This window comes from Carassius gibelio, chromosome A1 (genome assembly GCF_023724105.1).
Source record: "Carassius gibelio isolate Cgi1373 ecotype wild population from Czech Republic chromosome A1, carGib1.2-hapl.c, whole genome shotgun sequence".
NCBI classification, from domain to species: Eukaryota; Metazoa; Chordata; class Actinopteri; order Cypriniformes; family Cyprinidae; genus Carassius; species Carassius gibelio.
This window is the reverse complement of record NC_068371.1, coordinates 20403709-20430692: the sequence shown is the minus strand read 5'-3', so window position 1 is coordinate 20430692 and position 26984 is coordinate 20403709. Positions and strand designations below refer to the sequence as shown.

At 38.6% G+C, this 26984-nt stretch overlaps 2 protein-coding genes across 3 annotated transcripts in view; both read right to left on the bottom strand.

Annotated features, from left to right (window-relative positions):
• LOC128015278 (vang-like protein 1) overlaps positions 1–26984 on the bottom strand; it is an 86171-nt gene that overhangs the window by 15382 nt on the left and 43805 nt on the right. The window contains exons 1-3 of one of the 2 annotated variants that reach the window (XM_052598997.1): positions 17170–17744; positions 3196–3627; positions 1061–1236 (exon numbers count right to left, since the gene is read on the bottom strand). In XM_052598997.1, coding sequence (XP_052454957.1) covers positions 1061–1236; positions 3196–3627; positions 17170–17268 — 707 coding nt within the window. In that variant the 5' untranslated portion in view covers positions 17269–17744. Of the gene's footprint in view, positions 1–1060; positions 1237–3195; positions 3628–17169; positions 17745–26984 lie in introns of those variants that run through there. The other variant, XM_052598988.1, reaches the window with a different exon arrangement.
• On the bottom strand, positions 13618–14790 carry LOC128015292 (PWWP domain-containing DNA repair factor 3A-like). The gene is made up of 4 exons (XM_052599008.1): positions 14733–14790; positions 14315–14453; positions 14016–14104; positions 13618–13895 (listed from the first exon to the last, which is right to left on the bottom strand). The coding sequence occupies exons 1-4, from the start codon at positions 14768–14770 to the stop codon at positions 13835–13837; spliced, it is 327 nt and encodes a 108-aa protein (XP_052454968.1). The 5' UTR covers positions 14771–14790; the 3' UTR covers positions 13618–13834.

The window sequence follows — 26984 nt, the reverse complement described above, 5'->3', positions numbered from 1 at the left end:
GGTGCAAAAGGGAGAGCGCGAAACTTGTCACTTGAAAGCGAAAAACATTGTTTGAGATTCATCGCAGCAGATTCAAGCAGATGTAGTTATGTACTTTGTGTTTGTGTTAGAAAAATATACAAGACATTTCTGAGAAAATATTCTACAAGTGTGCAACTCTCATTTGATGAATTCACGTACTGATTTGCGGATGTTCAACATTTCTCCACGACTTCACATTTCTTGATGCGGGCGTGTAAATGCGTTTTGCACCACATTCACTGCAGCAATTGTTTCAAAAATGTGAGCGTACGAGTTTCTAAATGTGTGATTTGTAGAATAGGATTTGTGAACCTGCAATGAAGAATTTGAGAAGGTGTAACTGCTGTGTTGTGTTTGTGGGAGAGAAAAAAAGTCTACAGGTTTGCAACTCTTAAAACATTTATCTCTGTGACTTCAAATTTACTGATACACGTGTGGCTTTTCTTTACAACTACAAATCGCACTGTCACAGGTGTTCAGTTGTTTTGAATCAAAAATACCTTCATATTGAACAAACACATTTGCGAGTAAAATCAAAGAATTGAATAGCCAATGGCTAACAAGAGACATAATTTAGTCGCCCAAAGTAAAATTTAGACGCATATGAGAGAGGGTTGTGAATTTATATTTTTTTCTACAAACCTGCTCAATCTAAAGGCCACCAAACTAAGAATGACTCTCATGTAATATAAGGGCAGGACATGCAAAAAAGTGCACACTGAATGGCGTGTATACGACATCACACAGCAGCTGAGCTCTCCATGGTCATTGTCTCTTTCATGGGCTTTGTCAAAACAGTTATCATGTCTGATTTTACAAAGTACCATGTGGCCATGTTTGAGTCTGAGTCTGAGGACTTAAAGCTGAATATACAATTTTTTTTTTTTTTGTAAATACTTAAATTTATAGTAGGCCCATATATATTATACAAATAACAAAAGAGAAAAAAAATTATATATTCTAAAATCAAATCACTTTATATGAGTTTTAAAAAGGAATTCACTACATAAATCTAGCATTTTGATGACAATGTTCTAACCTGAGTTGACCCAAGTTATAGTGTTGTGTTGCTCCATCCGTGGAGCGGGTGACACACAGAGAGAAGAACGGCTGTAACTGCCTGAGCTCCAGCAGCACAACGGCCAGGTAGTGGATAAAGAGCAGAGCGTCCACTAGTGAAACAGCATACTGTACAATCCCTTGATAGTCTTCATCCTGGAACAGACAGAGAGACTGTCAGTGCCTGTTACATATAGTAGGGCCATGTGAGAATTGGCTGGTACATAACATTACTGGAAATGTTTCTCTGTGATATGTTAACATGTTGATATTTTAAAGTTACAAAGTAGAGGAGATTAGAACTAGTAGTCACACAGAGATGTTATTAGAGATTGGCAAGAATGGGCCATGCTATTTGTGGCGAGTGGGGCGGGGCCGAGAGGCGTGGGAACGGGGAGTGAGGCCAGGTGTAGTGATTGGAGATGAGCTACACCTGCGCCCCACCGCCCGTATCGAGTCCCACGTAGGAGATGGAAGGATATAAAACTGGAGTGACGACCGTGAAGGACGAGAGAGGACCAGGCCTGGGACATTATTTTATGTTTGCTTTTTATTTGTGCGTGTCAGTCGCCGTGAGGGGCTGACGCGCCGTTTTGTATTTATTTTTGATTATTAAAGTGTTTTGATTGTGCGCCGGTTCCCGCCTCCTTCTTCCCGATGATTAAGAAGTTCATATCGTTACACTATTGAGCTTAATTCTTTTTTTGTGTTGGCGCAGTTAAGCCCAAAGTCTACTTCAGTTTATACATATAAAAGCGGTTACACAGCTTGTATTCGTTCAATCAGGCACATATTATAACTGATTTTATTATTATTAAAACCTCCTCATTTCCTCAAATGTAAAGCTCATCCCTGACTGAGATTTAATTCAAGATAATATATCTAAAATGCTAATTAAAACCAGGATCAAAACTATTTTTTAAATGTAAGTCTGTCTTATTTTGAACAGACTTTTATGTTTAGTGCAACATCGTTACATAAAACTTGATTTAATCTAGATTTAAGATTAATCCTCATTATTGTAAGCCAAAAATATGACTCCAAAGTTAGTGTTAGGGTTAGTCTGTACTTTGTGTGTGCTACACAAATAACTGTCACTTTTCAGACAGTTTTAAACTGTACACATCAATATTTTAGACATATTTTAGACAGTAGGGGTGCTCCGATCACGATCGGCCGATCGTTAATGCACATCTCATCAGTAAACGGTTCTCTAATCAGCGGTTAATTCCATCAGGTGCGTGATTTCACATTGAGCAGCTGTTACTACACAGAGCCGTTGTTAATAGAGAAGATGCGCCAAAAAACGCTGAAAATGAAGTGGATTTGCGCATCTTCTCGATTAACAATGGCTCTGTGTAGTAACAGCTGCTCTATGTTAAATCACGCACCTGATGGAATTAACCGTTGATTAGAAAACCGGCTTTACTGACGAGATGCGCATAACGATCGGCCGATCGTGATCGGAGCACCCCTATTAGACAGTTAATGTGAATATGAAAATTTTGTCATAATTTATTCCAAACCTGTGTGCATGTGGAAAAAGATTTTTTAAAAGATGTTTTTTGTCCATAAAATGTTGTTTTGGACCCCACTGACTTTGCATGGACACAACAGCATTTAAAACATTTTTCTAAATATTGTACTTATTTTTTTGAAGGATGATTATATGTAAGCAATCATATACGAGAGGCCGTGCTGTATCGTGAAAATTTTCCATCTTATCATCTGCTGTGTCATTTATTTTTTGAACACCATATGTGATATTTTCTCACACACAAACATCTGCTTATCTCTCAGCATGAGAAAACATCTGTTTTCATTCTTTTATTTTTAAAAGAGACCGATTCACGGTACAGCAGAGTTTAAAATTCTTGTAAACTGATGGACAAACAAAATCATATCTGAAACAGAAAACGAATAACTACAGTGTAATAAACAGAAAACAAATAACTACAGTGCAATCTACCATACTCAGAAGCTGTCATAACTGTGCTGTATCGTGAATAAAACACAGCTGATGACCAATCAGAACAGAGGAATGGAACTAACCATTTTACAATTATGATTACAGAATTTTCATTTTTGGAAGAAGTATGCACACTTCAGCCTCACCTGTGAGTCCAGGATGCGTACTCCATAAAACAACCAATAGGAAAGCACAAACAGTAGCACCAATGTGGCTAATAAGGCTTGAAAGATGAAGATTCTTGGAAAACCAGCCCTGGGTGGCCTGAAGAATAGAGCCCACACTGCCAACAACAAAATCAGCAGTTTAAATGCCACAGATATGAAGAGACCTTCACAGGCCGTTCCACAGGCTCTCAGTCTATCAGGCCAGAGGAGGTGAGGCAGGATAAGGAAGGCAAGTGGAGTCAGAAGAACCACGAGTCCCAGGATGACAGACAGAGCCACATTTAGATAATGTTTGCAGTCTAGGCCCACGCTGTCGTCGAGGTCTTTGCTGATACAAACAATGTCCTCCTGAGACAGAGAGTGTTCTGAGGTGCCAGTGACAGCTGTTGTAGTCTCACCCCAGTTATCATCCTGGAAAGAAAGAGGGATGAGGGCATGAAGAAATAGAGAGAGATTAGACTGTAGTCTAGTGCTCAGTTTAGGCAAGGCAAGGAAAGGCAGGTTTATTTATATAGCACATTTCGTACACAATGGTAATTCAAAGTGCTTTAAAAGAAAGTAAAATAATCATGAAGTAAAAAAATCACAAAAATAAACAAGCAATTTAAAAACGTTGGAATTGATAAAAAAAAAATTACTAAATGATTTGACATAAAATACAGCAAATACGTAAAATACAGTGCAATCACTTCGGACATTGCACAGTGCTCATTCAATAAATGCACAGCTAAACAGATGTGTTTTGAGTCTAGATTTAAATGTGACTAATGTTTTAGCACCGACAAGTCGATCTTGGAAGCATTTTAAGTCGATCGCGAAGATTTTTCAAATTCTGAGAAAAAGAGGTACCTGACAAATCATTCACTCTTATTCAACGTGAATGCTGTATATGAGCAGTAATTTATTCCGTCATATTCCGACTCCACTTGTTTTGTGTGAACCCTTGGAATTTCTAACTGATTAGAAATAGTGGTCTGTTAGGTTTATATTCAGTGAGCATATCTGCAATATATTTCAGTCCTAGGTCATTGAGTGATTTATACACAAGTAAAAGTACTTTCAAATCAATGCTAAATGTAAGTGGAAGTCAGTATAAGGACCCGAGGATTGGTGTGATATGTTCAGATTTTCTGGTTCTAGTCAGAATTCTGGCAGCAGCGTTCTGGATGAGCTACAGCTGTCCAATGGTCTTCTTGTAAAGGCCGGTGAGGAGACCATTACAATAGTCCACCCTGCTGGTGATAAAGGCATGAACAAGTTTCTCCAAGTCTTGACTGGAAACAAAACATCTAATTCTTGCAATGTTTCTAGATGATAGTATGCTGATTTAGTTACTGCTTTGACATGACTACTGAAACTAAGGTCTGTCTCCAGAATCACACCAATATTCCTGACTTGAGTTTTAGCTGTTAGACCCCAAGAGTCAAGGTATGCAGTCACCTTGAAAACTTCATCTTTGTTTCCAAATGCAATGAATATTTTTTTTTCCTTGTTTAACTGAAGAAAGTTATGGCACATCCAACTATTAATTTCATCAATACATTGGCAGAGGGAGTCAATGGGGCTGCAGTCAATTGGAGATAAGGCTAGGTAAATCTGGGTATCATCAGCATAGCTGTGATAGGCAATTTGGTTCTTTCTCATTATTTGACTTAGTGGGAGCATATACAGGCTAAACAAGAGCGGTGCAAGAATTGAGCCTTGTGGGACTCCACATGTAATGGACGTCCACTTAAACCTATGCTCCCCTATACTCACATAATAACCTCTCCCACCCTCTAAGTATGACCTGAACTAAGTATGGGCTTAACTGCAGTTTTCAGAGAGTTTGGAAATGTCCCAGAAAGAAGTGAGGCGTTCACCACTTCTAAGACATCTGCTTCTAAACAGTTAAGCACACTTTTGAAAAAAAGATGTGGGAAGTGTGTCAAGATAGCAGGTTGATGATTTTAGGTGCTGCACAATATCTTCCAAAATTTTGCTATTAATTGCTTCAAAAATAGACAGTCTCTTTTTGATATTGCGGCTGAATCTGTCTGACTTCTGCATTACTTGAGGATGCGCTAATCGCCTTCCTGATATTGAATATGTTCTCAAAAAAGAATGAAGCAAACTCACTTTATTTGCTGTCTGGGATATTACTGGGAATCAGACTTGAGGGCTTTGTCAGTCTCTCAACAGTGGCAAAAGAGTACGAGTGTTATTTAAGTTACTGTTTATAAGGTCTGAGAAGAAATTCTGTCTAGCTGTGGCTAGTTTCACATTAAAAGCATGAAGGCTGTCTTTATAGATGCTAATAGTGAATTTCAAGTTTTGTCTTCCACCACATCCGCTCGGCTTTTTCTGCATTGTCTTTTCATAGTCTGAACTGCTGTTGATCTTCCCCAAACTGATTTTTGTCTGCTAATTTTCTTAGCGACTATTATTGGAGCAATAGCATCAATAACATTCTTAACTTTTGAGTTAAAGGAATCAAGGAGAATATCAACAGAGTCTGCAGAAATGCTTTGTGCTAAAGATATAGCCTCCATAAACAGCACACTAGTGTTCTCGTTAATGCATCTCCTTCTGATAGAGACAGATATAGATTCAGTGGTAGCAGAGATCAACATATCAAAGAAAATACAGAAGTGATCAAATAGTGCTATGTCCTTAATAACAATGGATGAAATGTTTAGACCCCTACTGATGATTAGATCTAGAATGTGTCCACCTTTGTGTGTGGGCCCATGCACATGCTGAATCAGGTCAAAAGTGTTTAAAACTGTTATCATTTCTTTTGTAGTGTTGTTTTCTGCATTATTTATGTGAATAATTAAAATCCCCTGCAACAGCAAAACAGTCAAACTTTAGGAAATCGTTGATAGCATTTCTGTAACCTCTTCAACATAGGCTGGAGAGTATTTTGGAGGCCTGTAAATAATAATAAACAGAATGTGGAGCACTTTTCAGCACAATCCCTAGATATTCAAAAGACCAGTACTGACCAAATGACACTTGCTTTCATTGACAGACATCTTTAAATAGAGCAGCTTCACCTCCACCTCCCATAACAGTCCTGCAGACACACATGAAAGTAAAATTAGGAGGGACTGCTTCGTTGAGGACTGTTGCACTGCAACAGTTTGCGGTTATAAAGTAATTGATTAGAAATGATTTATTTTTTAGTTAGCGAATGTTTAAAAATTCTAACTTGATGGCAGTGCTTTGTGTCTTTACAGCAATCTTAGTTTGATACATAATAGACCAGACACAAACGAAATTTTGAAAGGAACAGAACCAGAAACAGAAACTAAATAAAATTTTATAGTTCCGAACAGAATCGAAAATTTGAAATGGCCATTAACCGGTTAATAACGTAATTTTATCGTTCCATTTAATATTTGAAATTTGCTGTCAATGAATCATGAATTCCTGCAGTACGGTATATGCATATGTGACGCTGAAGCCAGCGAGTGAAATGTCCGCTCAGCCAACTGGCTCAGCTGTGAACTCATCATAGGCAAGTCTCAATGGCAATGAACCGCCCTTAGAGTTTATCTGAGGATATGTGAGATTAATTCAATAGATCACACACCTGCAGCCTTCTGTGAATGGAGAAAACTGAAAATCGAACCCCTATAGGCTTACATAAAGAGGAATATAGGCATATACACTAAATATATTTCACTTAAATCATACTGACAGATTAACGAAATGAAAAAAAAAGTGTGCTAAATTATGGTTCATAAACCAAACTGCAGAGAGAAGTTTTCTTTATTTTGCAAAAGCTTTACAGTTTTACTTATTTTGCAAAAGCTGACAGTTTTGAATAATGTCTTGCTTCTATATAACTAATCAGCTTTGGTATGCCCATCACGCTGACACAACATAATTTTGCTTTATTAATGCCCTGTACATTATCAAAATAAAATAGTGTTAAAGAAACAAATAAAAAGTTAGTATGCTCCGTTGTACAACGTTGCGTTCAGCGTGACCGTGCCTCACTGTGCTGATAAAGCCGATTTGAAAGATGATGTTTTATGTAGATAAAAGTACAAACACTATATAATAAATAATATTTTAGCATCCAGATACATCGGGAACATGGAAACATTTGGATTCATGCCAGATGAGAGATGCAGGTGTCAGCTTCAGCTTAAATTAATTTGTTTTTAGATTGACATTTTTATAGCCTAAAGTTTTGTTTTGGAGAGAAACTAATAGTTGTTATTATAATGTTTGTAAACATTTTGCTTTAGACTACAGGCCTTTTAGCCTTCATTATTTCGTAAAGTAATAGGGCTAATAAAATGCAATGCTGCAACTGTAGTTTTTTATTTTTTCACTTTCAAAACACAATCTTTAATCCTTGTGTTTCTTTTATTTTTTACAATGCAGCAAATATTTGTAAATATCTTAAAAAAACTCTGATGTCTTTATTTTTTTTAGTAGCCTACATTTGGCCAAAATCTAGAAGATATTTCTATTTTTTCTTTTTCTTTTTGAGTAAATAAAACACTGTACTTCATTATTATTACATTACTATTATTGTAGGGAGTGAAATTTAAGGTTAAAATTAATGTTCTATAACTTTAAATAAGATATAAAGGTAATATCGCGAGAACAGAGACCCGCGATTAGAATCACGGGAGAGAAAAGTCGCGAGAGAGAAAGATGACACACACTGTGTAATCAGATGTGGCTAATTCTTAATGTTCACCTCTTCATGTTTGATAAATCAAGTGTCATGATCTGCCGGGCTCCCTGTTGGTGTCCTCCTTCCAACAAAGCCAACGAGCTAGTGCACGGTAAGAACTGTAAAGCCTGCATATAGAAACGACGAGCGTTACAATATTATTAGGCAAATTATAGACACATAATATTGTTTTTAAAAAATAACGTTAGTAACCGGGATTTTTTTCCACCCAAACCGGTTTCGGAACGGTAATAATTCTGAGGAACGCAGAAACAGAAACTTTAAAATATCGATTCTGCTCGGAGTGAACAAATTGAATTTTATTTTCGTTTCCAAGCCCTGTAGATGAGTTTGCCCTTCGGTTTGCCCTTGCCCTTAGACTTTCTATCACATAATAAAACAAAAATAGAGAAAGCTACAGGTACAGTTTAGCATCATTGGTGCATGAGGAGGGGTAACCAATAGGACGTGACAGATAAGAGCAATGTGAATGTGCAGATGTGAATCTTCCTTCAATTATTACATTTTTTTGGCCCTGTGGACCTCAGGTACATTTGCCTAAAATACAATTTCCACAATTGCATGTAACAGAAATGATGGCCAAGGAACTGCTTCTGTCTTGCCAAAGCTAATATACCACTGTGTATTACTGTAAAACACATCTCTTTTGCCAAGCATTCGAATAATGGATCTCTTAAATTGTGAGTGTAGTTGCATCTGATCAAATGCGCATTCTTATTTTTTAGCTTGGGTTAAACTAATTAATTTTACTTTGTTGGAACAGCAGCTATGCTAATGTTGTCTCCATTTGTTTCTATGTTTTGCCATGGGATTTACATCCCATGGTAACTAGAATTTACACAAGCTCCAGTCTGGATCCAGAACACCTGAGAAGAGATAATACTGACCCCTCAGAGGACCCCAGATGATGCTAACCCTGAATCAACAAACAGAACTAACAAATAATGCTACAAGTGTGACTGAGTCAAATAATAATTGCTGTTAATAATGTTCATCGTCTGGCTGACTACCTCTTGTATTAATTTTTCAGAAAAATTCTGTCATACGTTGTTACGTCCTTAGGGACGGTTAGCATTTCTGTGTGTTTTGTTTCTCTTTTACTGTCACTAACAGGCCGTTGCTGATTGGCTGTTTGGCCTGTAAATCATCTGTGACGAGTTGATTGGGTGTGCCTTTGATGGTGTGATCCTAATCATCCCGACGCTTGACACCTGGAGAAGCGCTACTTAAGGGAGATGCTACTGCCAGTGCAGACTTTTTGCTTTAATTTTTGTTTGTGCTGTGCCTTTTGTTAAGTGAGTTTGTCATGTGAATATTGCCTGTTGTGATTTAACTCCTTATGTGTGAGCTTTGAAAGTTTTAAATAACTCTTCAAAGCTGGGTTAATTTGGAAGGAGAAAAGGGGTTTAGGTAAGCATTGTTACGTGACATACATTTGCACACATTCAGATTTAATTTTGTCTATGCACACTAGTTTAGGGATTTGTGCCACCCTCTGTATTTTTGGTTTGATTAGTTAGAGTAGTTTAGTTACAACGTCACGGACGTTGAATACTTTTTTTTGATCTCTTGTTTTTAGTTTAGGAGTAGATGGAAATGGTTTAGTTAGTTTCCTTTTTGATTGTTATTTTATTTGGCACCATCCAGGTTTCCCCTTTGTCCTCCTCAGTTCCTAAAAATTATCTTTGTTTAAATATTGATTTTCTTGATGTAAAATGGTTATTTTACATTTATTAAATTAACTTCATGTGATTTCTCGTGTCTCTCTGTTTTCTCATTTCATTCAGTGATATTGTTGAATGGTGCCCGAACTGGTTTAATGTTCCCCTTCTCAATCCCTAGATTGTTAAGAGCTAAAGAAGGGTGGTAACATACGTATACAAACTGACAGTCATCACTTATAAGCTACTACTAGATATTGTAGAAACGTAATTTTCTGTAAAGTTGCATTGTAACGACTTGTATTGTAAAAAGCGCTATACAAATAAACTTGAATTGAATTACTGTCAAGTAAGGCAATAAACAGATAAGCCTGAACCGATCACAAGGACTTCACTTAAAGATTTGTAAAATACATACAGTAGGTGAGTAATAGAATAAGAGTACATAACAGAGTACAGTACAGAAAAAAAAAAGTGATACTCTTAACTAGGGCTGTGGGATAAATTGAAATAAAATCGTGATGAGTGTGCGCGATTTCTAAATCGCTTTATAGCATGATTTTCCGCAGCCCCGACCTCCTGCAGTATGTTATCTGAACCAATCAGGACTGGGCATATGCTTAACCTGTCTGTGATGCGTAGCCTTTTTTTTTTTTTTTATAGCCCATGTTAATGGAACAGAATGTTCATACTGCACACGGTAAAAGATGAGAAGAGAAAAGGTTATAAATAGAAAGGTGCGAAAATATTTAATATCTTGCGAATGAGCAGAGAGAGTTGTGAGTGCACAGGACACAGGTTGAGCGAGAGGAGACACTTTGTAAGGCAGCAGTAGTATCTGAGCCTTATACAGTCTATGATCTGAGCACGCGCATCTGGTTTTGTTAGCAGAGCAAAGGAAATCTGCGTGCGAGCGGATAGATTTACGATCGTGCATTATTTAAATGTGCTTTCGCATTACAGTAATGCTCACGTTGCTGCTTCTGAACCGTGTACACGACTTACTGTATTCGCACTGCAGACAGAGTACGTGTGAACCTTGGGCAATAAATATATTGGGCAAAACATATAACACCTGAGGCACCGCTACAGTGAGCTTTATGACCAATGCATGGCAAAAAAAAAAAAAACATCCCTGAACACGGGTTTTATTTAATTTTTTTATTATAATGTTTTGCCATATGCCTAGATTTTTTTTGACATCTTTATTTAGTGATTATTTTGACAAGTCTGTTCTAGAGACATGTTACAACTTTTTGATAAAGCTCTCATTGGTTTTCTTTTGGAAATATGTTTCAAATTCTGCTGAATGTCAAAATCTTGATAAAAATCGAAATTGCAAAATTTATAAAAAAATCGTGACAGGTTTTTTTTTTTTTTGTCCATATCACACAGCCCTACTCTTAACCATATTTCTTAATAACTTGGCCTAGAGGAAGCATATAAATTCTAAAAAGCACAAGACAGATCCCTTTGGAACACTGTGGTACTGAGATGCATTGTGGGATTGAATGAGTGCATTCAATAATGTCTACAGTATATAACCATAAAATATTAAGCAGAGTTGGTGTATAAGGGAGGATTTCATAAAGGGATGAAATGATATGAAAAAAGAAGATAAGGCGAAGGAGAAAGAGTGCTGGGCTTTAGACATTTGAGATAAAATGTGTATTAAATTTACATTCATTCTTGGGCATAGAGACCCATTAAATGCGCAGTATGGAATTTTTGGCCACCAGGGGTCACTCAATCAAAATAATAACATAAGACGTACTTTGATGACGTCGGGAAAGAGCGTAAGGCTCATGGGAGTTGTTGTTCATTGGAACACACGCTCTGTCGCTCCCTATCATTCCTCACTGATTCTAACTTAGTATTTTGACAATCACGTCTTTTCGAACTGAGAGACGGTTTCAACGGCAACAACATAAACAAACGTTACTGCGCATGAGCGCTTTTGTGGACCTAACTTAACTTCCGGTAGACTTCCAAATAGAATCAATAACAACAGCAAAGTCCCTCTAGAGTAGATATTTTTTGATAACAAACAATGTTTGCTGCGTGGATCAGGCGGACCTAATGAAAATGCAAATTCATTATTTGCCAACAGGAGATGTTTTAAAGCATAGACATAAAGCGCGAGAAATAGAGGTTTCTCCAGTAACAGCTGTAAACGAAGCAGAGCTGGTACGCTCATACGCTGCTATCAGGCATATAACATGCAAGTCTTCCTTCAGAAATACAACGATATAAAAACACCTGTTCCTCGCTTTGATATTTAAACATATAAATGTAAGGAATTATTATTATGAAATGTGCAGTAAGTAACGTTACTCATGTTTATTCAATGAAGCCTTTTTGAAAAAAGATCAGTTTTAAAATTGTGGCAAGTCTCCAAAAATAAATAAATGTATGGGAAACACACCCCGCAGCACAAACACCTGAGCCCAACTTCAGTATACTCATCACCTTGACTTTAACTGCGTTTGTAGAAGGCACCGCAGCCATACCGATATACACGACCGTGCGCCCAGAAACCGTCTATATGAATTATGAGCCCCTATCAAATCAATATTCCATGTAGCTAGTAGTAATATATGTTAAAAAACACGACCGCCTTTCGTTAATAATTATAATTACGTTATACTATGATATCGAACAAGTTAGAGAACTGCATTTGAAGCTACTTTATTCAGCTAGATATAGAACAAATGTAGATTTACATGAGAGCTAGTCCGTCTGCGTTTTACACAAGACATCATATCGTTTCACAAAAAATACGGATAGCTGAATGGATGCATACCTGTTTATCAGAATGCAAGCGAGTTTGGCATCTCTCTGTAGTTTCAGCTTGTCACGAAGCTCTCTCTATCTTGGAAATGCAACTCCAATATTTACCTGTGTCTTGTAGCTTCTCTTGTCCCAAAACCATCTCGGGTCATTTATTTCACCCGTGCGTTTGCGCTTCACAGAACGTGCAGGCAAAGCATAATCATGATCCATAACTAAGTTATTGATTGAGGTTTAAATATGAATATAAATATAAAATTAATAGTCTCAATCAAGGCTAATATTTTTTCTTTTTCTTCTCGTCTTTTGTTCACCTTTGTATTTGGCGGTTCCGCAGGAAGTTAGATAAACTAGAGGGGTCAAAGTTTATATGACGCCATAGACGGGCGACTATGAAGGTATTTTTGATTCAAATTAACTGAGCACCTGTGGCAGTGCGATTTGTAGTTGTAGAGAAAAGCCACACATGTGTATCAGTAAATTTGAAGCCACAGAGTGAAATGTTTTAAGAGTTGCAAACCTGTAGCCTTTTTTTCTCTCCCACAAACACAACACAACAGTTACACCTTCTCAAATTCTTCATTGCAGGTGCACAAATCCTATTCTACAAATCACACATTTAGAAACTCGTACGCTCACATTTTTGAAACAATTGCTGCAGTGAATGTGGTGCAAAATGCATTTACACACCCGCATCAAGAAATGTGCAGTCGTGGAGAAATGTTGAACATCCGCAAATCAGTACGTGAATTCATCAAATGAGAGTTGCACACTTGTAGAATATTTTCTCAAAAATGTCTTGTATATTTTTCTAACACAAACACAAAGTACATAACTACAGCTGCTTGAATCTGCTGCGATGAATCTCAAACACTGTTTTTTCGCTTTCAAGCGACAAGTTTCGCGCTCTCCCTTTTGCACCGAGATATTTGGTTCAAAAGTGATTTGTGCATCTGTAGAGGTAGTGGGCGGGACTGTTTAGAGATTACAGAATTTCAGCCAATCAGAAGAGCTTACTGAGCCGGTAGATATACGCCCCAAGCAGTTTACGCCCCTGTTGTTCCTCATGCGTCCAGTAGGGGGAGGCTGCAGACCTATGACCTACTGTAAAATGTATTATTTATATATATTTATAAACTGTTTTTATATACAGAGATTGACTGATATATGATGTTGTGAATTTATATTAAGTTATATTTAGATATTAACCATATTCAGGCCATTAGACATACAGTACTGTGTAATCATATGGATCCTAAATGAAATATTTGCTTTACAATTCACAATTGCTCGTTATACAGCAACAGAACATGTTCTACATAGCATTTTATGAAGACCAACAAAATTTAACAATTTTCTAAAGTTCCAAGGGTCATTTAAAAGAAAGACAATATTGTTGTTCACAAAAAAAAATTATTAACACCATGACTTGGTTATTTCTTAACAGCATGACTCCTGGATGACTCTCCTATGGTTTGCCACTCTTCTTTAATTGTTTCTTTATCCTGCTGTCAAAGTGATCCCACTCACTGATAAAAATAAATAAAAAAGCAAAAGTTGCATAGTGGTAGAAAACAATGGTTATTTATAAATAATGGCAGGATGTCATGTTTCAATTTTTTTTTTCCTTTATAGGATCCTTACAGTACCTTGCGTCAATGACAGGTCCTCGAAGGAATTTCTCCTCAGCCTCCAAGATGGACACATCTTTCACAACAGCAAGAGCACAGATGATGGACTACCAGAGAAAGATTTATCACAGCCCAAATAAGCCAAGCATCATTTTGCTTTTTTTTTTTTTTACAACAAAATCCAAAGTTCCTTTTCTATATTAAGCACAAAACTATTATTTTATAGAAATTATCTAACATTATGGATAAACTATTTGACATTAAAAACAATGTGAATATGACACCATGCAGAGCACAACTAACACACAAGACCATACCTCTGGAAAAGGGACATCCATAATGAATCTGATCTGGTCACTGTGGGTGTGTGTAGGTGTGCCATCCAAAATTGAAGTCATCTGAGTGTAGATAACATCAATTCGCTCCTGATCTTCAATGAACAATATTGATGGAACACTTGGAAAAAGTGTCAAGTCACTTTGATTGTTTTTTTTTTTTTTTTTTTTTTTTTTTTTTTTTTGTCCATTGATGATAGACTGTGGTTAGTTAAGTTTGAGTCAGACAGAACATCTGACTCAATCAAGTACTTTTGCCTCTCGAAATAAACTGATCCATCTTTTGAATTGATATCGCTATTCTTTCTTATTTAATTGATCAATCTTTTATAAATAATAAATGTTGCATCATTACACAATACAATCAACAACAAGTACTTTAGCAGATTATTTAACATACCTCATCCGTATCGCTTCAAGAAGGTCTGCTGCTATCATACATATAGATATGGTCTGCTGTTCTTATAAATGACTGGGCTAATATACTAATATACTGCCTCCCCCTACTGGACGCATGAGGAACAACAGGGGCGTAAAACTGCTTGGGGCGTATATCTACTGGCTCAGTAAGCTCTTCTGATTGGCTGAAATTCTGTAATCTCTAAACAGTCCCGCCCACTACTTCTACAGATGCACAAATCACTTTTGAACCAAATATCTCGGTGCAAAAGGGAGAGCGCGAAACTTGTCGCTTGAAAGCGAAAAAACAGTGTTTGAGCTTCATCGCAGCAGATTCAAGAAGCTGTAGTTATGTACTTTGTGTTTGTGGTAGAAAAATATACAAGACATTTTTGAGAAAATATTCTACAAGTGTGCAACTCTCATTTGATGAATTCACTAACTGATTTGCGGATGTTCAACATTTCTCCACGACTGCACATTTCTTGATGTGGGTGTGTAAATGCGTTTTGCACCACATTCACTGCAGCAATTGTTTCAAAAATGTGAGCGTACGAGTTTCTAAATGTGTGATTTGTAGAATAGGATTTGTGCACCTGCAATGAAGAATTTGAGAAGGTGTAACTGTTGTGTTGTGTTTGTGGGAGAGAAAAAAAGGCTACAGGTTTGCAACTCTTAAAACATTTCACTCTGTGGCTTCAAATTTACTGATACACATGTGTGGCTTTTCTCTACAACTACAAATCGCACTGCCACAGGTGCTCAGTTAATTTGAATCAAAAATACCTTCATAGGCGACAAAACGGAAATAAAGAAACGTGCCGTGTATTCTAATTAAACTATAATTTTCTCCGGATTTGAAAGTTCGTGGAAACTGTCGGGATGATGTAAGTACACAACTAAAAAATATATATAACATAGATATAGTGATTTCTGCTATTTTTAAAGCAGAAAAATTACATATTGCGCCTTTAACATTGTTTCCACAAGACCTGCAGAGTATCCTGACAAGACCACTGGGAGCATATGGACTTAAGACATTATAGCTTTGTAGACCAATAATTTAGTTTTGGCCTACAGGTCAAGATTTTCAAAGACCCTTTTCACAGTCTGTTATATTTTAATGTCAATATTGACTTTTAAGGAGAGAATGCTGTTGAGATAAAAGAGGTAAAACAGGTAAAAAAGAGGTAAAAAATATATATTTGGAAGTCTAACATTATTAGCATGGATTGCTGAATTTATAGCATTTTGGTGGGTGATGGCCCGTAGAAGACGTTTCTCTGAGAGTAAAACCAACGAACAGAATCTACACATGATTCTTCTACAAATGCAATGACAGCCTTGTTTAACTCTGGTGGTAACTAATGCTCAGTTTCACCACCACCACAAAGTACTGTGGCTGACATTTCATCATTCGATCTCAATACGTGGATGTATGTAGGACATTCTATTTGTATCAGCCTCCAATCTATGACCAAAAATACAAAGGTACTACCAGTGCTAAAACCGTGCACTCATAGGTCATCATTCAGTCATTCATTCACATCACTTCAGGTTCATACTGATTGGGACATGAACAAAAATTGAGATATCTGAGTAACTTAAATGCATTTAATTTATTATTTATGTTTTTATTTAATATATATTTTCTATTATCATTTTACGATAAGGGGAAAAAACTGATTACAAACACATAAATCACTCACTTAGTACCACAGGTCTGACTGCAGCACTGACCCTGTTACAGCCCTGCAGTTCTGAAATGTATGGATGCTCTGAGCACTATAAATACAGAATAGTATCAGGCCTACACAAGGGATGTAAAGAACCTCAATCTTATTGGTGCTCTTTGTTTAAAGCTTTGTTCAAAGGTGCACTTTAGAGGCATAAAGGAGAGCGAGAGAATGTAGATGCTCTCAGATGGAAAGATATTGACATATATATGTATATATAGCACAAAAAGAAGAAAAATAAGGACAGTGTGTTCCTACAAAATTCACCCATTGTGACTTCTTAAACTAACAGACATGTATGAGACATATGATTGAAGGTAATACCACTGGATATGCGATATAGCCAGAGGGGAAAAAAAGCTATGCAAGCACTCTTGATAACATTAAGCCATTTTTCCCAACAGTTTTAGAGCAATAACCTATCATATTCTTACATTTGTGTTTGTTCTAACACACATTCTACTGGATCCCAATAAATGTACATTTCACTACCTTGAAACGTTATAATATAATCTATAATCATAGGTTACCTGTCTTTAGGGTCATGTAGGAAAAAAAAACAGTCAACAGTCAACAGTCACGCTTTATAAATGTAACAAGAATGTTTGGCAAATCTTAAGCAGTCAATATTTCATAGCAGGCACCTGGACAACATACTGTCATTTCATCAGATTAAGAGCTACATGCCAATAGATATCCTACCTGACGAGGTTGTGCAGGCAGTGATCTGTGCCGTTCTGAAGTTTCAATGTCTAATGCCAGTTCTTCCATACTGATCTCTGCCTGCCCAGGTTCTGCCATTACAATGGAAATTATATTTGCAATATGGCTTTTCCACTCTCTGAGGCAGCAAGTAAAGCAAACACTCCACTCAGAATCTGGTCACTGCTCACTGACTTGCTTTTGTCCTACTGCAAAAAAATTATCCATCATGCAGTTTAAGTTGTTTCATGCCCATGTGCTGAGGCTTAATAAAAGTCTTTAGAAGAGTCCAGGAGATGAGGGAGGGTATGTCACATGTGATGTCCAAGGAGAGGAAAGAGAAGCAAAGTAAGAAGGAGGAGGGGGGTCAGTCCATTAAATAAACAATTTCCCTCACCAGGGAGAGATGGCAAACAACATAATTGACCAATTAGGGGCTGCGTAGATGCCAGTTCTGTAATTATGCACCAGTTCAGTAATTCTGCCTGTTACATTCAGCTCTTTATCTTAAAATATCACTTGCAAGTCTTGTTGATGTTTAGACAACATCTATATCTCTCTGTTAATCACTTACTGTTGTTATGTTCCTTTCATTTTATTTCTCACACATATCACATTACTAATACTAATACATACAGCATTACATACTGTTTTAATCTGCAGGCTTGAATATGAAAGAATAATGTGTGAGTGAGAGAGACTTGACTTTTATTTACATGCTAGAAAACATTAAGTAAAAATGACGCAACTAAAAAATTAGATTACAATTTTTTTACAATATTATACATTAACAAAATTTTTATGTTCACAACAAATTACATCAAAACATTAGCATGTAGCTTTTAAATAGTTAAATTATGCATACACTAAAAAGAACAAATGAAAATGGTCAGACAGGCAGTAATCCAGAATGGTGTCAGGTATGTCAGAGCCAGAGATGTATAAAGTACTAGAGAACCATACTTGAGTAAAAGTACAAGTGCTCTATCAACAAAGTGACTTGAGTAGAAGTTGAAGTGCTCTTTAAGCACCATACTTAAGTAGAAGTACTAAAGTATTCAACATTTTTTGTACTTAAGTATTGCAAGTAGTCTATTTTAAAATTTACTACTCAAGTATTGTGTTATGTAGTTATTAAAGAAAGTAGTCAAAAGTTTGAACATATTGTTTTTATTATTTCTAATGATTAACCTAAAGGACAATCACAATTCCTTTGGCTGTAACTTTTTGTATTATTAGTTATTAATTATGTCATTAATAACTTACCCTCATGTTGTTTCAAAACCGTGAGACCTCCGTTTATTTTTGGAACACAGTTTAAGATTTTTTAGATTTAGTCCGAGAGCTCTCAGTCCCTCCATTGAAACTGTGCGAACTGTCTACTGTCCATGTCCAGAAAGGTAAGAAAAACATCATCAAAGTAGTCCATGGGACATCAGAGGGTCAGTTATAATTTTTGAAGCATTGAAAATACATTTTGGTCCAAAAATAGCAAAAACTACGACTTTATTCAGGATTGTCTTCTCTTCCGTGTCTGTTGTAAGACAGTTCAAAACAAAGCAGTTTGTGATATCCGGTTCGCGAACGAATCATTCGATGTAACCGGATCTTTTTGAAACAGTTCACCAAATCGAACTGAATCGTTTTAAACGGTTCGCGTCTCCAGTACGCATTAATCCACAAATGACTTAAAGGGGGGGTGAAATGCTATTTCATGCATACTGAGTTTTTTACACTGTTAAAGAGTTGGATTCCCATGCTAAACATGGACAAAGTTTCAAATATTAAGTTGTACGTTTGAAGGAGTATTTTTGTTCCCAAAATACTCCTTCCGGTTTGTCACAAGTTTCGGAAAGTTTTTTTCGAGTATGGCTCTGTGTGACGTTAGATGGAGCGGAATTTCCTTATATGGGTCCTAAGGCACTTCTGCCGGAAGAGCGCGCGCTCCCGTATAGCGAGGCTGAGCAGCACAGACATTTCACTGATCAGAGCGAGAGCGTCGCGAAAAGTCACAAAAGAAGTGTGTTTTTGGTTGCCAGGGCAAGACAACCCTGCACAGATTACAAAAAAAAAAAAAAAAAACAGCATTAAGGGACCAGTGGATGGAGTTTATTTTTACAGAGCATCAACGGAGTTGTGCAAGTGTTTTTGTTTGTTCCCTGCATTTCGAAGATGCTTGTTCACAAGGCCCAGTTTGACGTCGGATTTGCGTATCGTTTATTTCTTAAGGATGATGCAATCCCAAGGAAAAAGGGTCACAATCGTGTGTTGGAACCGCAGGCGGTGAGTAAACCTGCTTCAAATATCTCTGCCTCCTTGTTAGTGCGTCCCCTCCCATGCCAGAGACCCGGGTTCGAGCCCCGCTCGGAGCGAGTCGTTGCTGCTGCTGCTTTCGTTCAGTTTCAGCCTCTGGATCTGATTCTGGATCATAAATAAACGGCTGAATCTGACTGTAAGCCATGGTTTGTTTTGGATGATGGGTTTTCCCTCACGGTAATGTCAGAGCCTTTAATATGTTTTTCAACAGCTCTGGGTAATGTCACAGCTTCCACATGCTCTCAATGCAAAAGCCTATTCGTGCTCGTGATTCTTTAGCTCCGCCCACACGTCATGCCTCCAGCCGGTCTTGTTTTTCCGGGAAAAATCGGTACAGACTTTCTCTTATGAATATAATAAAACTAAAGACTTTTTGGATTTATGAAGGATGCAGTACTACTCTATATGTACTCAAGATTAACAGGATATTGAGTGAAAATGAGCATTTCACCCCCCCTTTAAGCTGTTAACTTGTTTAATATGCCTGACACTCCCTCTGAGTTCAAACAAACCAATATCCCGGAGTAATTCATGTACTCAAACAGTACACTGACTGAACTGATGTGAAGAGAGAACTGAAGATGAACATCGAGCCGAGCCAGATAGCGAACAACAGACTGACTCGTTCACGAGTCAAGAACCGTTTCTGTCGGATGCGTCCGATTCAAGGACCGAGGAGCTGATGATACTGCGCACATGTGATTCAGCGTGAAGCAAACCGACACACAGAGCGTCTGAACTGAGCTGATTCTTTTGGTGATTGATTCTGAACTGATTCTGTGCTAATGTTATTGTTATGAGCCCAGGTAAACCGAAGGCTTGCAGTCAACGGCAATGACGCCATTACGTTGAGCGCAAAAGAACCGGTGAACTGTTTTCTTCAACCGGTTTATTGAATCGAACTGACAGAAAGAACTAATGGTGATCCGAGAACTGATGCAACCGGTTCTTGACTCGCTAACGAGTCATTATCTGGCTCGGCTCGGTGTTCATCTCTCTCTTCACCGCAGTTCAGTCAGCACGTGCAGTCTCGCTTGATTCGCTCAATGATGTGCCAGCTTCATCAAACCTGCCATCTACAGTTCTGGCAGTGGTAATGTGGGTTTGTTATGGAATGATTCGTAACATTTTTATAATTGTAACGAGTAACGATGCAACACATAAAAAATATATCTAAAATTAACTAACATTAGTTCATGGATGGGCTCCGTGGCCATGACAGGACAGACAATGACTTCATGGATGGATACTACTGACACCTCTGAAGGTTCTGCAGCAGTTGCCACCACCTCTGGAGGTTCCACAGCAGTAACAGTCTGGGTGCAACAGACAGGATGTGATGAGGCTCTGAAAGTTCTGGCTGAGATGTGAGAAGGCTCTGGAAGTTCAGCTGAGACGTGACAAGACTCTGGAAGTTCAGCTGAGACGTGACGAGGCTCTGGAAGTTCTGCTGAGACATGACAAGGCTTTGGATGATCTGTTGTGGTACGATGAAGCTGTGGAAGATCTGCTGAGATGTAATGAAATTCTGGAAGATCTGCTGAGAAGTGACGAGGCTCTGGAAGATCCGTGGTGATCTGACTGGGCTCATAAAGATCAAATGTGACTTGATTTAGTTCACAAAGACTGGTGGCGACTTGACTTTGCTCATGAAGACCAACGGTGACTTGATTTGACTCATGAAGTTTACCTGGGCTTTACTTGACTTATGGAGATTAATGGTGATTTAGCTTGATTCACAAAGATCATTGGTGCCTTGAGTTTGTTCATGAAGATCGATGGTAACTTGACTTTGTTCATGAAGATCAACTGTGACTTGACTTTGTTCATAAAGATCAACTGTGACTTGACTTTGTTCATGAAGATCAACCGTGACTTGACTTTGTTCATGAAGATCAACCGTGACTTGACTTTGTTCATGAAGATCAACTGTGATTTGACTTTGTTCATGAAGTTCAACTGCGGTCTTACTTGACTTAACTCATGAAGTTTAACTGCAGTCTTACTTAACTCATGGGTGTTAATGGTGACTTGACTTGACTCACGAAGATCATTGGTGACTTGACCTTGTTCATAGAGATCAAAGGTTACTTGACTTGACTCATGAAGTTTAACTGTGGATCTACTTGACTCATGGGTGTTAATGGTGACTTGACCTGACTCTGGACGGTCAGTGGTGACTTGACCTGACCCTGGATGGTCAACGGTGACTTGACTAGACTCTGGGAAATCAACAGGGATCTGACTTGACTCTGGGAAGTAGACGGTGACTCAACTAGACTCTGAAAAGTTGACGGGGACCTGACTTGACTCTGGGAGGTTGACAGGGACCTGACTTGACTCTGGGAGGTAGATGGGGACCTGACTTGACTCTGGAAGATCAGCGGACTCATGAAGTTTAACTGTGGTTCTACTTGACTCATTGGTGTTAATGGTGACTTGACCTGACTCTGGACGGTCAGCGGTGACTTGACCTGACCCTGGATGGTCAACGGTGATTGACTAGACTCTGGGAAATCAACAGGAACCTGACTTGACTCTGGGAGGTTGACGGGGACTTGACTTGACTCTGGGAGGTTGACGGGGACCTGACTTGACTCTGGGAGGTAGATGGGGACCTGACTTGACTTTGGAAGATCAGCGGGCGGCTGCCATCTTATGCAGTGGAGCCGGGCTGACGGCCATCTTGTGATGAAGCTCAGGTACAAGGACCACAGAAGGAAAGGAGCTGGACACCTCAGAGTAGTGACCTCCTCAACTGTAAAGGGAATGTCACAAAACTGCGAAACAAAGTCAATAAACTGTCCCAGGGTCCAGTAGGGTCTTCATCTGGTAAGTTTAAGCTTGTATTAGCATCAAGACCACTCCAAAAACAGTCCCTAACAATTCCTCATCCCCAGGCATAAGGTGTACTGAAGAAATTCCTCCACATAAAGTTCAATGGGTTGTCCATCTTGAAAAATGGACCAAAGCACACTTACTTTCGAATGAACCTTTAACTGGCTCCATACTTGGCATGGTGCTCAATAAAGCTGCTGGATCCTGGTTTGGCGAAGTCTTCTGTAAGGAGGAGACAAAGACATTCGGATCCATATGCAGGTCTTTAATTATAAGAATGGTCAGACAGGCAGTAATCCAGAACAGCGTCAGGTATGTCAGAGCTAATCCAGAATCGGTAACAATAACAAGCAGAGATCGGGGCAGGCAGCAGAAAATAACAGTCGGTAAAACAATCCAAAGGTCAGACACGGAAGGAACAAACACAGAGAAAACACTCGGAAATGTAAGACAGGCTAAACAAGACTTAGCTGTGAGTTGGCATGAGTTTGCTGCTTATATGGGTGTGTGTATTAGCTGCAGGTGTGTAATCAGATGTAGGTATGTGTGTGCAATCAGTCCCAGGTATGAGGCAGGATGGAAATTGGAGTTCTGAATGAGTCCTAAGCGGAGTGCCCTCTAGTGAAGTTCATGGGCACTCCAGCTGACGATCTTGACAACAGGTAACAGATAAAAAGTGGGTGGTCTAATGCAACTTATTACTTCAATAATTAATGCACATATCTGTTCTTCTGAGAGATTTTTTTTGTCTTGTCTATTTCTAATGGTTATCACTATGTCAGACATTGCAATTTCAGATTCAGTTCACATTTTAATATAGTTGTTACTCTCGAATCATTGCAGAAGGCACTCAGAAGCATGGTAAATAAAACATTTATTTAAATTGTCAATGGACTATCTACAGAAAGCAAGCAAAGAGTGCTATCTTTATAATCAATGAAACTGATATTACTTCCAAGGTAAAATAAGCCTTTTTAATGAAATTAAATGTCCATATTTACAAAAATAAGGGTTGCAATCTCTCATGCACAAAACATATCCATGTTGAATAAGCAGACCCTTGCCTCAGTGGAGAGATCTTCCATTCCATTCCTTTTTCTGGTTAATTACTTTTTTTCATGCATAATCAGGTGTACAATGCATTTTCTGCTGGTCGATATTGCAAGACGTGCTTGCGGCTAAGGTGCTGAAGCAAATTGCTCGTGTTGCCGCCTTTGGCGACAATTTTAGCCTGACAGCACTTGCATAAAATGGATGTTTGGTCGACGTCGGAGTTTTGGAAACCAAAAAACCTCCAAACAACAGACCAGGCTTCTCTTTTTGGCTGTAACGCCTGTTGCACACATAATCTGCCTGCAGTGCCTATGCAGACCGCAGCATGGACTCATTGTGCTTTCACACAGGACGTGTTTGCAGTCCGCTACTGATCCGTGTCAGTTTAGTCCACAAACACAACATTTGTTCATTGTTTTGATTTCATATCAAGTAAAAAAGGAAAAAAAAAACATATACATATATATATATATATATATATATGTGTGTGTGTGTGTGTGTGTGTGTGTGTTTTGTTTTCAGCATTGTAAGTCTTTTATCACAGAACAGTAACAATCTTTCATATAGACATTTTTAAAAGTTTTAAAGTTTTAAAGTTTAAACTCAATAAATATAAACAATGCATTATTAGGTTTGTATAATAAGCTACTCAAGCAAGCGGCAAAACATTTAAAAACAAAAATTAACCTACTTTTCTTGTTAAAATATTTAAAATTAAAACACCACAGTCAGAAACAGTCTCACACATTTTGCATTTAAATCTTTATCACAAGCAATCCCACGGGTCTTAATATATTAGTATATTAAACATAAATATTGTTTTCCTTGTTTATCTAAAAGTGCTCTTTTTCTTGTTTTAAACTTGGCCAAAAACCCATTTGACTGCGTTTCCATGTCAATCTATGTTAATTTTTACCGCGAACAATGCACTTTCACTTTAATTCAGCACCTACAGCACAGCAAAAATAGACTCACTACGTTAACAATCGCTGCACTGCTGCAGACGACGCACCGCAACCTCGTGCAGCTGGAATCTATTAATAAGTACTGCAGACGGACTATGTGTGAAACAGGCGTTATAACGTAACACCAGAGAACTGCTGTGTTTACCCTCACCACGCCTCGCAGTCGCTGCTTAGAAGTGCAACATTGTAAAGGGTCCATCTGAAACGGTGTCGCGCAGCCGCAGCGCAGCATATGCACAAACAAAGAGTTGTCCCCTTTGCTCTTTTCCCACATTCTGCGCTTATGTTTCTAAATGTTGCAGTTAGAGTTTCATGTAAATCAGGGCGGGTTTCAGCATCACCATTGGGCCACAAGTTCTAGATTGACAGCTGACCCTCTAGCCAATCAGTCCAAGGGGGAGTTGACATCACTACAATGCAACTCGTGGCTGCTGTGTGAAGATGGATAACCAGCGTCAGCAGGCACATAGCAGACAATCTAATTAGACATAAATATTTTGTTCTGAACGCTGAGTGTATGAATGCAGTATATTAAAAATTAACATCTTAACGAAAATATACACCGGTTTTCGGTATGAACCGGTTTACCGCCCAGCACTAGTGTGGCTATACAGTTCTTTTACTGGATTCCACGTTATGTGTATATTTCATGTTTATCTGCTTAAAGGGGGGGTGCAATTATTTGCTATTTCATGCATACTGAGTTTTTTACACTGTTAAAGAGTTGGATTCCCATGCTAAACATGGACAAAGTTTCAAAAATTAAGTTGTACGAGTATTTCTGTTCCAAAAATACTCCTTCAGGTTTGTCACAAGTTTCCTAAAGTTTTTTTCGAGGATGGCTCTGTGTGACGTTAGATGGAGCGGAATTTCCTTATATGGTTCTTAAGGGCACTTCTGCCGGAAGAGTGCGCACTCCCGTATAGCAGAGCAATGAGAGCACAGGCATTCAGTGATCAGAGTGAGAGCGTCGCGAAATGTCACAAAAGAAGTGTATTTTTGGTTGCCAGGGCAAGACAACCCTGCACAGATTACCAAAAAAAAAACAGCATTAAGGGACCAGTGGATGGAGTTTATTTTTACAGAGCATCAACGGAGTTGTGCAAGTGTTTGTGTTTGTTCCCTGCATTTCGAAGATGCTTGTTTTACAAACAAGGCCCAGTTTGACGCCGGATTTGCGTATCGTTTATTTCTTAAGGATGATGCAATCCCAACGAAAAAGGGTCACGATCGTGTGTTGGAACCGCAGGCGGTGAGTAAAACTGCTTCAAATATCTCTGCCTTCTTGTTAGTGCGTCCGCCTCCCATGCCGAGACCCGGGTTCGAGCCCCGCTCGGAGCGAGTCGTTGATGCTGCTGCTCTCGTTCAGTTTCAGCCTCGGGATCTGATTCTGGATCATAAATAAACAGCTGAATCTGACTGTTAGCCATGGTTTGTTTGTTTGTTTTTTTCCTCACGGTGTCACAGCTTCCACATGCTCTTAACGCAAAAGCCTACTCGCGCTCGTGTTTCTTTAGCTCCGCCCACACGTCACGCCTCCAGTCGGTCGTGTTTTTCCGGGAAAAATCGGTACAGACTATCTTTCTCTTATGAATATAATAAAACTAAAGACTTTTTGGAGTTATGAAGGATGCAGTACTACTCTATAGGTACTCAAGATTAACAGGATATTGAGTGAAAACGAGCATTTCACCCCCCCTTTAACCCCAGGGCAGCCAAGATGTAGGTGATGTAGGTTCAGTAGAACACAAACAAAGAGTTGTAACTCAAACCGTTGCAGTAGGCCAGTCATATAATGGAAGTGGATGGAAATTATGGCTTTGAGAGTGTTCTCAACAGCTGGCGCCTGACATATCTTCTAGGGCTGGGTAAAAAAAATCTATTTTTCGATTAATCGTTTTTTAAAATGTGGTCGATTCAAAATCGATTCTCAAAGGCCATGAATCGATTTTTTTTCCATATATATTTCCGCAGACATTGAACGTAAGATTAGCGTTAATCTAATTACAAATCTTCTCCACTAGATGTCACCCTCTTATGTGCCTTGTGCGATGTTACCATAGATGTTACCAACGAACCAGTCATTCATTCATTCAGTTTAAAGCAGTGGTTCCGTCACGAATTCAAATGCGGCTCACCATATGCTGAACACATTTTCTGCAATGTGCGTCAGGTCATGCTCCCGTTCGCGTCTAACAGACTGCATCTTAAAGCCTCTTATACTTTCTGCGTCCTCGAGTCCGCTATGGACCGCTATGCAAGCTTGATGTAAACATCGCCATCGGAGAGTGTGTATCGAGTCTGAGCAGACAACCACGCGGACAGGTGCGCGTGGTCAGTTGTCTTCAAAAGCACAATTGCACATGTTCAGCCAGTGTGAAGAAGCCCATTGCCAATCGAACCAATCGGGCCGTGCTCGGGCTTGTGCAGTAAATGAGCGGTCATGTAATGTGTTTCGATTAGCGCGAGAAAGATGCGAAAATGTATGCTGAGTAGTTGAAACGGAGGCTTGCTTTTAACGATTACGTTTTAGTAGCACCAGCAACTAAAGCAAAGTCTGAGGTTTGGAAAAGTTTTGACCTTGTTTATAATGAGAATAATGAGTGAATAATAACGCACCATCAGCGAGCGCAGGAGCGCGCT

Bases quoted from the DNA above. Each gene is read 5' to 3' on its own strand.
- LOC128015292 (XM_052599008.1), bottom strand. From the start codon at position 14,770: ATGATAGCAGCAGACCTTCTTGAAGCGATACGGATGAG. The intron at 14,454-14,732 runs GTATGTTAAATA...ACTTTTTCCAAG, and splicing joins CTTGAAGCGATACGGATGAG to TGTTCCATCAATATTGTTCA. The intron at 14,105-14,314 runs GTATGGTCTTGT...TTTCTCTGGTAG, and splicing joins TGGATGTCCCTTTTCCAGAG to TCCATCATCTGTGCTCTTGC.